This window comes from Stegodyphus dumicola, chromosome 1 (assembly GCF_044657685.1).
Source record: "Stegodyphus dumicola isolate Sdum_Otavi_A_Nest chromosome 1, ASM4465768v1".
NCBI lineage: Eukaryota > Metazoa > Arthropoda > Arachnida > Araneae > Eresidae > Stegodyphus > Stegodyphus dumicola.
In genome coordinates, this window is record NC_140768.1 from 184114080 (window position 1) to 184127795 (window position 13716).

Below are 13716 nucleotides of genomic sequence, written 5' to 3' on the forward strand. Positions count from 1 at the left end.
TATTCAATTTGTAACGGCTTAGCTTTAAAAATGGTTTTAAATTTTGAGGGATTTTCTCTTAAAAATGCAATTTATGCCTTTAAAAAATTAGATAATTCTGCATACAATAATTAAAAGTACTACTGAAATGTTGCAGTGTATGGAATCATTTGAATTTCTTTGTGATATTTGGATCTGGCGATAATATGAATATATCAAAATAATTTTAGAATTAGCTTCTGAAATTATCAATCATATAACCTGGCAAGGGTTTCTTACAATACTGTAATTATTACAAAAATGATATACAAAATAAATTAGTAAAAATAAACGTATAATAATAAATTTTATTACAATCACAAAATATTGTTAATAACTGCATACTACGTATTAACCTATAATGAAATCCGTTTTGCAAGATGAATGTAGTACATAAATTGCAGTTATCAAAAGAGAATAAATTGTAAGTTACATGTGTATAATGATTATCCACACACAAAAACGCATGAGATCTCATTTTTTTAATTTAATATTGCTCATATTTTGGAAGATCAATAATTTTGCTACCCATTTTGAAAAACATAAGTACACACATCGAACATCTCTGAAAATTCTTCTTTGTTTCTCAAGGAACGAAATGAAATTCATTGGATCATCATTTACGTACGAGCGCCCTTTTATGCTTTTTTTATATTTTCCCTGGTGAGAAATTAAGATAATTTTATTTCTATTAAATACTTTATAATTTGGAAACATTACATCTATATATACACAGATGCAGTATAATTTTTAATTGATTTGAAATTCAAGTAAGAGATTATTCTTTTCCATTAGGAAGTTTGCACATCCATTAAATGATTTTCCAAGCCGAAAATGTAAAAAATCAGCTATGCCTTCGGTAGGATTCGAATTGCGGATCTTCCAATTGCTAGCCAGATTTATTGCACGATAACAAGTAGGAAACAAGACAAAAATTCCTTACATTCTCCCCCATTTAAAGGGCGACTGGGAAGAGAGGAATGAGACCCACTCCACCAAATTCATATGCTGACAAATTATCGTGTTCCATTTTTTAATGGAAGCCATTAGATTTTCCTTAGCCAGAAACAGGAACAATCAACTATGGCCTTTTTGAGAATCGGAATCCGGATTTTCCGACAGATGGGTAGAACAATTCTCAAAGTAAGTTTTATAGTTTATACAAGAATTATGAAATGAAAATTAAATAAAATATTCATACACGAAATAACTACGTTACATTTTCTAAGCATATTTTATAGACTTCATAAAATATATCTTACTGACCTCGAGGACCTTCTGGTCCTGGTAGACCATCTAAACCTGGAAAACCTTTAGAGCCTTTAATTCCTGATAAACCTGGAAGTCCTGCATCTCCTTTTTCACCTTTAACACCCGGCAGGCCAAAAGCACCATCACGACCTATATGATGATCAAAATATTATTACGCATTTTTAATTTGTAAAACATTTTAATTGCTGTCTAATCTTGATTAAGAAATCCGAATTCAGCGATTCTCTCTATTAAACGGATATCATTTCGAATCATTATTTTAAGTTTTATTAAACTCTATTTAAATACACACAAGTCTAAAACCATTTAAAGTCTAAATTTAAAGTCTAAAAGTTAAAGTCCCCATTTAAAGTCTAAAAGTTAGAGAAGATTAAAAGCAATTGTAGATTTTTGGGGTGAAAAGCCGCGTTATTGTTTAAGTGCTCGCACTGATTTTTTTAGACAGAATTTAGTATTGGTCAGACCCCGTATCGATTCCTGCCATCATGCGAGATTTTACCAAACCTCCTTCTGAATTCAGCGCGAAACCAGGTGACTGACATAAGAGGTATTAATTTTGGTAATTAAATGTGAAACTATATCGCCTAGAATATTAAAAGTTAGTGTCAATAAATAATTGATTATCCAGCTTTTAAACTCTCGCTGATTTGCAACCCACCATGAGTGAAAATATAATGTTTGTTGAATTTGCGTTAAGTTGATTATAGAAGTTAGGGCGATAATTGGAGAGCATACAGGAATAAACTCTTAGTTAAGTATCGTTAGGTGCATATATTTTTAACAACCATTTAAGTATATATGAGTAATAGTATTCTACTTTTCTAGAAAACGTGAAAAACCTCGATTTCATGAATACTTTATGGCGATTTAATAAATTAGAAAAGATTTTCGTAATTTACCATGTTTTAGTTTTTTCAAGAATGTATTAGAAACTTGAACTATCGTTTTTTAACCCTTTGCTGCACAGTGTGTCCCGTCTGGACACACCTAAAAATTTCCTTCTGTACACACAGAAAAATTGAATGAAAAAGGATTTATAGGTTACTATATGTTACTGTAAACCTTCTTTATTTATAGTAGATGGCAACTTAACACAAGCCAGGCCATATATTTTAGCCATGTTTAGTTTTTTAAGACCCCCATTTTTAAAAAAAATCTTCTAGAATTTTTTAGGGTATAAAAGGAATTGTTTGAAAAGAAATTTCTATGTTATTTTTTTGGCTGTATGCTAATCTCCTTATTCTTTATTAGTTTTAAATTTTTTACCTTGAAATCTTGCCTAAAATCAAACGGCGAACCCTAGGTGTGCCCAGACCGGGCTCACCGATAATTTAGGACAAAATAATTTAGAGTCTGTATTCTTTGTCTCTCCGCATCTCATCGGTCAGTTCATTGGCAACAATGCTCGTTTCAGCACTCTTTTCGAAGCTGTATTAAATCAGTGTGCCACTTTGGGCACACACATACAGAATTAAAACGATAAGTGCTATCATCACAAAATTTTACTTGTGTACTTCTCTAGGCCTAATTAGAGTGCCTACTTTTTTTTTTTTTTTTTTTTTTTTTTTTTAAATCAAAACTCCAACTTTAAAACGTAACGTGCCGGAAAGGGTTAACGAAAGTTTTCCGCCAAAAAAACGTTCTTAATAAAGTCAGAAAATAAACACGAAAACAGTACCTTTAGTGCGGGTAGTAATCATCACCCAAATCTATTATTTTCTGCCAAAGTTTTGATAATTTTTCAAAGCCTTCGGCCCAGAAACTAAGTGGACACGAATCAAAAAACAGATCAACCTCATTTCGAACATCCTGTGCAGAATGGAAGATAGCACCAGCAAGATGTAGCTGCAGGGGTGAAGAAAGGTAGAAGTCTGAAGGGGCGACGTCGGGGCTATATGATAGGTGGGGCTATAGATCCCATTCGAGTATGTTCTGAGTCCAGCCGGTAAGTGCAGACACATGTAGACTTGTTGTATTACCTTCATGGAACATTACCGCTTGTCGCTGGAATTTACTACGACGTTTTCCCTTGATAGCACCATCAACACGGACTAACATCTCGCTGTACACCTTACTGTCGAAGGTTTTACCTTTTTCCAGACACTCTTTGTGGATAATACCACAGCAATTCCACTAGATACAAAAAATGATCTTTTTAGTAGTCACAAAAAAAAAAAAAAAAAATGCTCTTTGCAACGCTGCTGACGGGCACACCGGGAGCAGATCAACCCCCCTTTATGTTTGTTGATGTAAATCTCATGGAGGTAGGAAGTAAGATGGAGTCGCCCTAAACAAGTTTCTCCCGTACCTTGCTCTGAAGCACCGGCGATCCCTACGTGGTGACCAAAACATTGGGTTATTTACCATTGAGTTCAATGGGATTTGACGCGTTCGGATGTAAATATTTTGTAATTACGTCGTAAATATACATATAAATGTATATATTTTCTTTTTCTACAACACTTCAGAGTCCTAAGTAAGTGAAAACAACATATTTTTAAACAACATTTCATTCTGAACGGAATTAAATGCTATACTTTTCACAGGACAGTTTTCTCAGAATAGTTTAATTTGAATGAAATATTTTCACAAGTTTTCGTTAATTACATTAGAAAAAAAAATTAAGGTAATTCGATTTTATTCGGTTAAGTTACAAAAATTAAGAACAAAGTTTATTTTATTATTAATATTAAAATTATGCATTATTTCTTTCCTATTTATAGAGCTTCTTCCTAAAATACTTTCTTAAATATGACATGATTTTTTGGCTTCTGAGGCATCTCTTAAATCGAAAAATGTAAGTCAATTTATAATTAATGCTCTATTCGGTTCGTTTTAAATTAGAGAATTATTAGGAATTAGCGAAATACTTTAAATAGTACTTGACTTTCTCTGAACATTTCTGAAAGGGAATAAAATAAGTTTTTTTTTTTTTTTTTTTTTTTTTTTTTTTTTTTTTTTTTAAGTATTATTTAAAACTTGTAACTGAGTTATTATAAAATGTAAGGGGAATAATTCTTTTAATTATACCTATCAGATTTTTTTTTACCCTTCATTTCAACAATACATATTCTAAAATTCTTACGTTCTTAAGTGCGCATCTCATAGCATTTGCTTTACAATACCTTTTAACAGATTGCTTTCCAATACGAACAATTCTTGCTTAAATAGTTTTATAACGTATTTGTCAACAGGATTTCAATTTATGTTTACAATTCAATATTAAGTTTATTATATATTTAGATAACATTTATAATCATTATAAATTAGATACATTTAATAATTAGATTTCTTCACAGTACTTTCACAGTTGTTTATAAGTCAATAAATTCTTCATTTCAAATACATTTATAAATAATTTAATGAATATTTAAGTATTTTGTCAAAGGCAGATACATGCTTTTTGCAAGCACATGCATAAATACCCATTCATATTTCCTATTTTTCATTTCCGGCATGTGCAAATCTTTAATTTCTGTGCATTCACTATATTTTTCGTGTAAAGTAATTTACACTAATTTAGCATACACCCGAAAGTTTTACATAAAAAATATATATGAATATAATTTGAATGAAAATTATAAGTATTATTTTTAATACCCACTCAAATGGTCACATCATCTTGACCGCACATGGTACTTCCGCCAAATTCGCAAATGTATCCCTCTTCTGTTCCACACATTTGTGTAAAACTGTACATAATTTTACACAAATGTGTGGTTCCAAATCAAGGGAAAGCTAACTTCCTGGCATATCTGTGAATATATATTTATTAATTTTGACGAGGATTGCAGCATTTGATGGTAATTTTATTTTTAATTAACCCAAATAAGTAAAACGTGTAAGCCCAAAGTGATTATTTTTCAGATATATAAAATTAAAACGATGGGTTTAAAATGAGCAGCAGTAAAGCCTCTCCTCTAAAAAATTTTAAAAAGTACATGTTACTATAATATATGGATGTGAAAAAAATTGTTTTATTTAAAACATTTTGACGTTTGGAAAATAAAATAAAAGTAGCGAATACTCTATCAAGGGTATCGAAAGACGTATGCAATTTTAAATGTACCGTAAGGTATTTTTCATTCTTTAAGCATAACATTTTTCTTAAAATGTATATTTTTGTAGTGCAACAGCTTAGAATTTTATAAAACAAATTCATAATCAAAATCGCTGTTGTTAGTTATCGAAAAATAACCAAGATGTGATTTTTGCGTAAATGTCACTAAACTATACAAATTGCTATTATCCATCGCACTATGAATGTTTCTTTCATGCGAAAGTGTCCCTTTTTCGATTTCTTTGGAACTGTCGTGTGTCGAAATACTATCAGAATCTTGTCAAGCGAGCTTCTGAATGTAAACAAAGAACACCCCATCTGGTGACCCAAGCTTCAAAGCAGTGCTTCACTTCTAGCGCGGGTTGGCCCCTCCTCCCTTTCCTACCTCCATGGTAAATCCACGTTTCATCACAAGTGAGGATCCGGTCCAGAATTTTGTCCTTGCGTTGATATTGGAGCAGATTAGTGCGGGATTAGTACCTAAACTATACACATGATTTGGGGACATAATAATCTGAGAATAACGGGTAGCTGACTTTTTGGAACAGACCTGGAAGTAAATGATGGTTATAATCTGGTAGCGTGATAGCTCTATTTCAGACACCTTGTACTTAATGATATTTCTTTTACAAATTTCACAACACGATCTTCTAGAGCAAGTCTCTTTCTTTCAAATGCCGAAAATCGTTTGACAAAATATGATTAAACACGCCAACGACAACTGTTTGCGCAGACGAGATTTGCGATGGCTTGCGGGAAACTTTCGTTAAATCCCGATATTTATTTGTCTGTTTAAAATTCATGGAATAAAATAAGAAAATAATGAGATTTTTGTTACAAAATGCAGTCAAATGTATCTTGTAATAAGAATCGTGGCATTTCGAAGAACTGTGAAAAAAATACTATCAGAAGACGTAATAAGATTTCACAAATCTACTAAGTTTAAGATTATTTTTTCTACCGGTATTGAAATTTACGGATTTTCGAGTACAGTTTAATGATACTGATAATGAAGAACTGAATGTCTGAGAATAACGGGGAAGAGGTACAAAATATAATGGATGCTCTTCCTTCTCATTCATTCGAGCAGTAGCGGTCACACGCATTACACGTAGTTCTGAGCGCTCTACTGTTCTGATTGTTTTTGGAAATTGCTGGTGTGTTTCCTTTGGTTTACACAAAAATATCCTTCTATAGGTCATCTCTTGATAAACCTGATGATGAATTCAGTGTGAATACACAGATTCGGAAAGTTCTACTCGATCTGTGATGTCACGACCCAATCCTACGCGAAGAGATAAACTCCCACGGACGCCATCGTTAAAGGAAGGAAAAAGAAATGGAAGCAGTTTCTGGTACCGAGATCAGACAAGTCGCAGCCCAGGATCTGGATCGTATTGAAAAGGAAAGACTTGATTACCCGAAAAGATTATTAAAGAGTGGACAAAGTTCTTTCCACATTTAAACAGACTAATTCTAACAGCACTGCCGAAGCAAGTAGCAGTGAACTCACAGAAGAAGAACAAGCCAAAAAGAAAATCAGAGCGAAATCTAAGGGAAATGAAAAAGATGAAGGAAACAGAATTACCCCCAAGAATACAATGAAAATTCTAATAAATTCTGAACCTATGGAGATCGCTCAAGAAAACAGATTTCAACCCTTAGGAAACGCGAACGAGCAGTCAGTCGAAGGAGGTTTCATCCAGTAGGAAAACGCTCTCACCGATTGTATTCCAGCAGCACGCCATTGATTGGTTAATAATTGATGAACTTCTACGACAAATCTGTGCCGACGAAGTTGAAGCGCAAATGAAGTCGAAATCTATTTTCGTCTATGTTAGAAGTATTATGGACTGATCTGATCTGATCACCACCATGAGAGCTCTCGAAGTATCGTGGACTTTAGGAATGCAGCTAAACTACTACAGGATAGAAGTATCCCATTCCCTACGTTCCACCTGGTCAACGATAAACCCCTTAGAGCAAAGGTTCTCAACCGGTGGTACGCAAGAGAAAAATAGGTGGTACGCAAAGACGCAAAGTATTTTTAACTATTAAATTCAAAAATTAATACCCCAACATCCTAATCGAGTTTTTTCTCTAACACTCGTAAATTTAAGCGATCTGAGCTTTGTTCAAGAGTGGTGGTAGTAGTAGTTCTTTGTAGTGGTGGTATTAAAGGTGTTCAATTTTTGTTTAGACGGTACGCGTTAGTCAAAAGGTTCAGAACCGTTGCCTTAGAGTGGTTTTGAAGAATTTACCCGATACGGTAATAGAAAAAGCAATATTCCAGAATCTCGAAAGACAAAAGTTTCCTATTCAGAAAGTAAAACAATTCATGAGAAGCAAGATAAACAGTTACGAAAAACTTCCTGTATTCTTACTGGAATTGAAGAAAAACTAATCTGGATACGCAATTCATAACCTAAACAACATGTTTAGTGTGAAAATCATCATAGAAAAATTTACGCCGAAAAAATGACCAACTCAGTGTTATAGATGTCAAGGGTGGGGACACTCACAGCACTTAAGGGCCGTTCTCACTGGAGTTTATCTGCGCTAACGGAATCAGTTCCATGTGTCGACTAACTCTGATATGCCTGCAGTTAAGATTTTTCAACTTGCTGCCCTATGGGGAAAAACTGGTTTTGGAGATGGGTCGGCTACGTCGTGTTCGTTAGCTCAGATAAGCCCCAGTGGGTACACCCAGAGAGTTGCTGTAAGAGCGGCAAACATCCCAGAAGCAACCAGCGCCCTCTAAGACATGAAGTAAAACCTATATACATGTTCTGCAATGAAGCCCTTGTTAGTAGCTATCGTGGATGTAATGCGTACAAGAAGAAATTCGAAAAGAAGCCTATTCCTCCAAAATCTGCAGTTCCTCTCCCTGCAATAGACGAATTTCCTCAATTTACCATAACTGCTGAAACCAAGTCGCCCCAAAACGTTCTATAGCGACGAATTAAGGAAAACGATCAAGCCTCTCTCAGATGAAATCAACGAAGCCTTTTCATAGTTAAAAGACGAGAAAATTAATCACTTTCTCACAAACAAGTTATTTCCCATATTGAGCAGATACGCGCAGCGAAATCCACAGCCGAAGTTATTAGCTGGGTTCAACGTTGTCATGACTTATTTTGACATAAGAAATTTGCAGAAAGTGAAGACTAACTTCGATATTCAAGATCACGGGTTTGATGCCCGACTGGACATTTTACCAAATTACTGCTTATGCATGAACTTTTCAATTCTTTACTCATGTTTGTGATTAGACACTTGACTCACCTGCTCTAGACCATCTAACTACTGACTTCGGTCAAGAACTGTTTCTCGCCTGCGTGCGGTTGGTGTAATGAGCACCATATTTTCTTTTAAAACACGCCAAAGGCCTTTGGCGTTAATTTTAGGCAGAATCGTAGCTAGGGTTTTCAGCGCCCGGGGACAGATGAAGATTTCGCGCCCCCTACTGCTTGCCAGGGATGGAAAACATTTAATTCTAAAATGCCGTAACATCAGTTTGGCGCCCCTTGGATTCTGCGCCCGGGGACAGATGCCCCCCTCTAGCTACGCCCCTGATTTTAGGATACTGGTAAAAACTCCTTGTAGTTGTGTGCCAGCATGCAAATGTAATGATTCCGACTCTTTCTAATCTTCAAGAAAACAAAATAGTGAAATGAGAAATGGAGTGTTTAGTGCTTTTCATAAAACTGATAAAGATTTTTTGAGAGGAAAATGTTTTAAACAAATGCTAACTTTAATATCAGACCTTCCTTTCGAAACAATGATTCATTTCATAAAATATATTTAAAAAAATTCTGCCATTATACTTTGTACGTAAAAATATTTGCCTCGATTTACTTTACTTGTCTCTCCATAATGAGATTATAATGCATAGCTTTTGACTTTCATTGGATACTTGTAGTACATTTTAGTTTATCCCAACTGAGCGAACAATTTCGATTTGACAAATATTATTTTCCGCTCCTAGCTATTCATTAAATCTGAATTTGACTGGAAGACATAATAAATAATTCTTTATCTAAGCTGTAATAAATACTATAAATCTATACTCTACACGGTAAAAAAGTCTACGAATTCTGTAGGAAAATCGTGAATAAAATTTTATTTTCCTACGTTTTCACATTCAGTACTAGCCTCTCAACAACTTCTTACATTAAAAAAATTTCAGCTATATTATACCAAAAGAATATGTTAAAAATATTAATGTTCTTGCATTTTCGGACCCAATTTCTGAAACGCTTGTAAGTGTTTTTCAAAAGTTATGGTTACGAAATATTAATTAAAAGTTAACAGTTTTAGTTAATCACTGAGTTATTGTAGGTATTTTTGTTGAATAAGTTTATGTGGCGTTTGTAGAAAATATTATCAAAATTGGAAGTGATTAACACATATTATTTGATATTTGCATAAAATATTGCAAAACAATAAAAAAATAGTAAAGTTCTGTAAATGCTTTTAAACACAAATTGCATTAAAAAATTTATAAGTATCGTTGCTGATATACAGAAGTTTTACAGCGGTGAAACAAGCGAAATAAATGCAAGCAGCCATACTCACTTAATGGCAACTATTAGTTGTGTTATAATATAGTTTTGGTTTCAGGTTTAATGTAACTTATTATGCAATTTCGCACCTATGTCTTAAACAATTCAACCACATTTTAATAGAATGTACAAAATTTGAAAACAACGGAGTTATAACTCACTAAAAATGTCACCTCAAGTCAGCATAAAATCGTGCAGTGCCATAATCTACATGCTGAAAAAACAAAACTAATATTTTAATGCACACATATACAGTACAACTCGCTTATAACGAGCCCTGATTTAATGAGAACCCGGATATACAGAGGAAATTAAAAATACTTTGTTGGTACAATGTTAAGTCTACGTGAGCGAAACTCGCTTTTAACGAGAAAAACCCCGGTTATAGCGAGCAATATTTTTGTGATTCATAAAATATCTATTGGCTTCTCCAGTTCAGCTAAGTCCTTCTTGGAAAAATTTTCTTAACATTCTGAAGTCAACCGAAGTTATTCACAAATCCTGCGAACACATGGGCGGCCTTTTCATCTTGGGGGATCATTGGAATTGAATTTTTTACTAGCGAATTCTAAAAGTGTTAAACAGGCTATGGATAAGGAATCATCAATAGTTTTTAATTCAACTTTCGTAAGCACTTGATTTTGATGCTTCTCTATAGAAGAGAAAAAATAGAAACAACCTCAAATGCTCGTACGTAAACGTACTCGAAGCGATATGTTTAAATGAATGATGCGTGGGAAAACGCTACATAACATGGCATTACCAACTGCTTCCATAAGGCTGGGTTGGACATTTCTCAAGAGGGGCAAATCATTGAGGAAAAAGAAGTAGAAAATTTGGAAATGAGGTAGAGAATTTGAAAATTATGTAACTGTTGATGCCAATGTTATCAATTCCGATATACCTGCTCCCGAGGATATTGTAACTAAAATTAAAGCTAAAGCAGATGAAAAAATAATAAAAGCTACGATGATAACGACGACTGTGAAGAATTTCAGGCTGAACCGCCCCCAATATATTCAATGGCTTTTGAGCGCGCAGAAAACTTTCAAATCCGGGGGTGGGGGGCAAATGACAAAGTTTTTCGGACCACGAGTCTTCTCCGAAGAACAAAAATACAAGAAAGAAACAATAAGGCAGTTCAAAGCAAATTAACTAACGTTTTTTGTATTGAATAGGAATAAAAAATAAATAAGCTATATATATAATAACACTAAGTATGTACGAACTTTTAAAATACATTTTTCGCGAACCCGTTTTTTAAAAGCCCTCGGTTATAACTAGCAAATATCGCGGTCCTTTCACGCTAGTTATAACCGAGTTCGACTGCTTTAGAATTTTTCTGCAATAATTTTTGGTAATTTATGACCATTTTATTTCTGTACAATCCTTACTTACATTTCACTAAAGAAAATTCTTGGAAATAAATGCAAGGATTGGCTCAGAGTTAAATAAATAAATAAAAAAATTCTTTAAAATATCAAGAAGTATATAGAAATAATACACTTTTCACTTAATTCCAGCTGCTAACTTAGCAACTATTTCAGAATATTCACCTGGAGGCCCTGCGTCTCCAATGGGACCAGGTGGACCTGGAATTCCTGGATATCCTTGATCGCCTTTTAGTCCTGGGAATCCTGGCAGCCCTCGTTCTCCTTTCCTTCCTGGTACTCCATCCAAACCTCTAGGTCCTGGAAGACCCGGGAAGCCAATATCTCCTTTTTCACCAGGTCTACCCGGTAATCCTGGTTTTCCAGCAAAACCTGGCTCGCCTGGGGATCCTGGCAAACCTGGTTCTCCTAATCCATACAAAAATATTTACAGAATGAGTTATCTGTTAGCAATGAAGTAAGATTGCAACATTACAGAGGCTGATAGCTTAAAATATTAACCTTTATCACCCGGAAAGCCAGGGAGTCCAGCAACTCCTGGTGGTCCTGGTAATCCTCGATCACCTTTCTGTCCAATTCCTGGTGGTCCTGCTCTACCTCTCGGTCCCGGTAAACCAGGTTCTCCTGCTCAATAAAAGGTTGCAATCAAAGAATTAGTGTTGCTGCTCTGAATATACTTAACGAATGAAACAACGGATTGCTCTGAATAAACTTAAAAATGAAACAGCTGATGCATAGGAATTTTAAAACGTAATAAAAATCCTTAGATACCTGGGAAACCTTGAAGTCCTGGTGTTCCTGGTAATCCATCTAATCCTGGAAAACCTCGATCCCCCTTCAATCCTGAAAAGAAAATATTATCTTCTTATTCTTTGCTTCTTATTCTCCATACCCTTAAAGAATGTTTAGTTATTATTGGGATCCCCTACAAAAATAATATCACAACTAAAAAGTGTATCATATTACTCATAACTCAGTGTTATCCAATGTAACTGATATCCTTTCAACGTGAGGGTATTCATAACAGGAAACCTTTGATATTAAAACTGCTGAGGTATTAAGGAATACTTAGAAACAAAGACATATCATTAATTATTTCAAAGTTTCTAGTAAATACAGAATAAATATTTGCACTGAAATAGTCCAATACACGTATTTGAAATTTTAAATTAATTATTTAGTTTATTTTTATTACCTTTATATTTTGAACATCTGACAGTAACAAGAATATGCACAACAGACAGAAATATGTAGAGTTTTAAGTTTATTAACCAGTTAACTTATTATTTTTGTTTTTCTGTCACTTCTACTTTCGTCGGCTTCCGCTACGATGCAAATTAGTTAATGTATATAAGAGAGGTGGCCAAATTTCACGTCAGCAAGAGCCGTATATTGGAAGGATGGAAAGCTAGAGAGCCGCAGCGAGATTTTCTAAAAGCCGCAAATCCATATTTATATCAATTTAAAACTAACGAAACAGATTTCAAACGGAGAGAAATGTCTGATAATTTTGCAAAAGGAAATGTGCACATTAAGTTAGTTTACTATATTTCATACATGTATTTCATTCGCATATAAGCTGCACTACTTGTCCGCGAGAGCTGCACGTGGCTCGTGAGTCAAACTGTGGCCACCCTTTGGTATTTAAATACAATGTTCTTGAGTTTAAGAGTAAATTTTCGACAGCAACCGTTGAGCGTCTCGCTACTGTTTTCTTCCAGCTTCTAAATTACTTAAAACGGCTTTAATCTTGCCAGCCGTAATTTCTCGCTGAAGTTGAGAGCCTGAGCCGAAACCTTACAGAAGCTCTCATTTTAATGCTTTATTTAAATTTACTTAATTAATTTAATGCTTTATTTAATTAATTTTGTAACCCCACGGCTCAATGAGCGCCACCTAGCGGCCGCCGGAAAAAGCACTCGCTTAAAAAAACTATAGCCTTCAGTCGGTGTACTGGAATCACGGACTAAGCATGGTTTTCCCCGAGATTTACTTTGTAATTTAAATGTGTAATTATAATGCCCTTAAATGTAATGTTTTATCTTAATCGTGTTTTGTTAATTAAAGCTAATTAAAATGCCCAAGTGAGTCTTTTGTTTATGGTAGTTTCGTTATAATTTTGCGTTTGCTATTCCTGCAAGTTCAGGAGATTATTTCTGCTTTCCCAGATGTTATGTACTGTTAGGCCGACGGACTAACAAAAAGGTTTATATTAAACTTCTTCTATTGGTATTAATTTACAGAAAGATTAAGATTGGAAGAGGAGGATAAGTCATCTAGCTGTCTTTGTGGAGCCAGAGATTACATTTAAAAAAGTTAGTTTCGTACAAATACACTGTCCCTAAGTTTTTTATTTAATTTTACTACAGTTTAACAAAAATATATCTTAGATTCATATCATCGATTTAAA

The 13716-nt window shown here is 34.2% G+C and overlaps 1 protein-coding gene across 1 annotated transcript in view; it reads right to left on the reverse strand.

Moving 5' to 3' along the window:
- The window catches only part of LOC118188606 (uncharacterized), a 271758-nt gene that overhangs the window by 9135 nt on the left and 248907 nt on the right, over positions 1–13716 (reverse strand). Inside the window, exons 32-35 of the mRNA XM_085823594.1 lie at positions 12078–12149; positions 11808–11930; positions 11472–11714; positions 1285–1419 (exon numbers count right to left, since the gene is read on the reverse strand). Coding sequence (XP_085679720.1) covers positions 1285–1419; positions 11472–11714; positions 11808–11930; positions 12078–12149 — 573 coding nt within the window. The remainder of the gene's footprint in view (positions 1–1284; positions 1420–11471; positions 11715–11807; positions 11931–12077; positions 12150–13716) is intronic.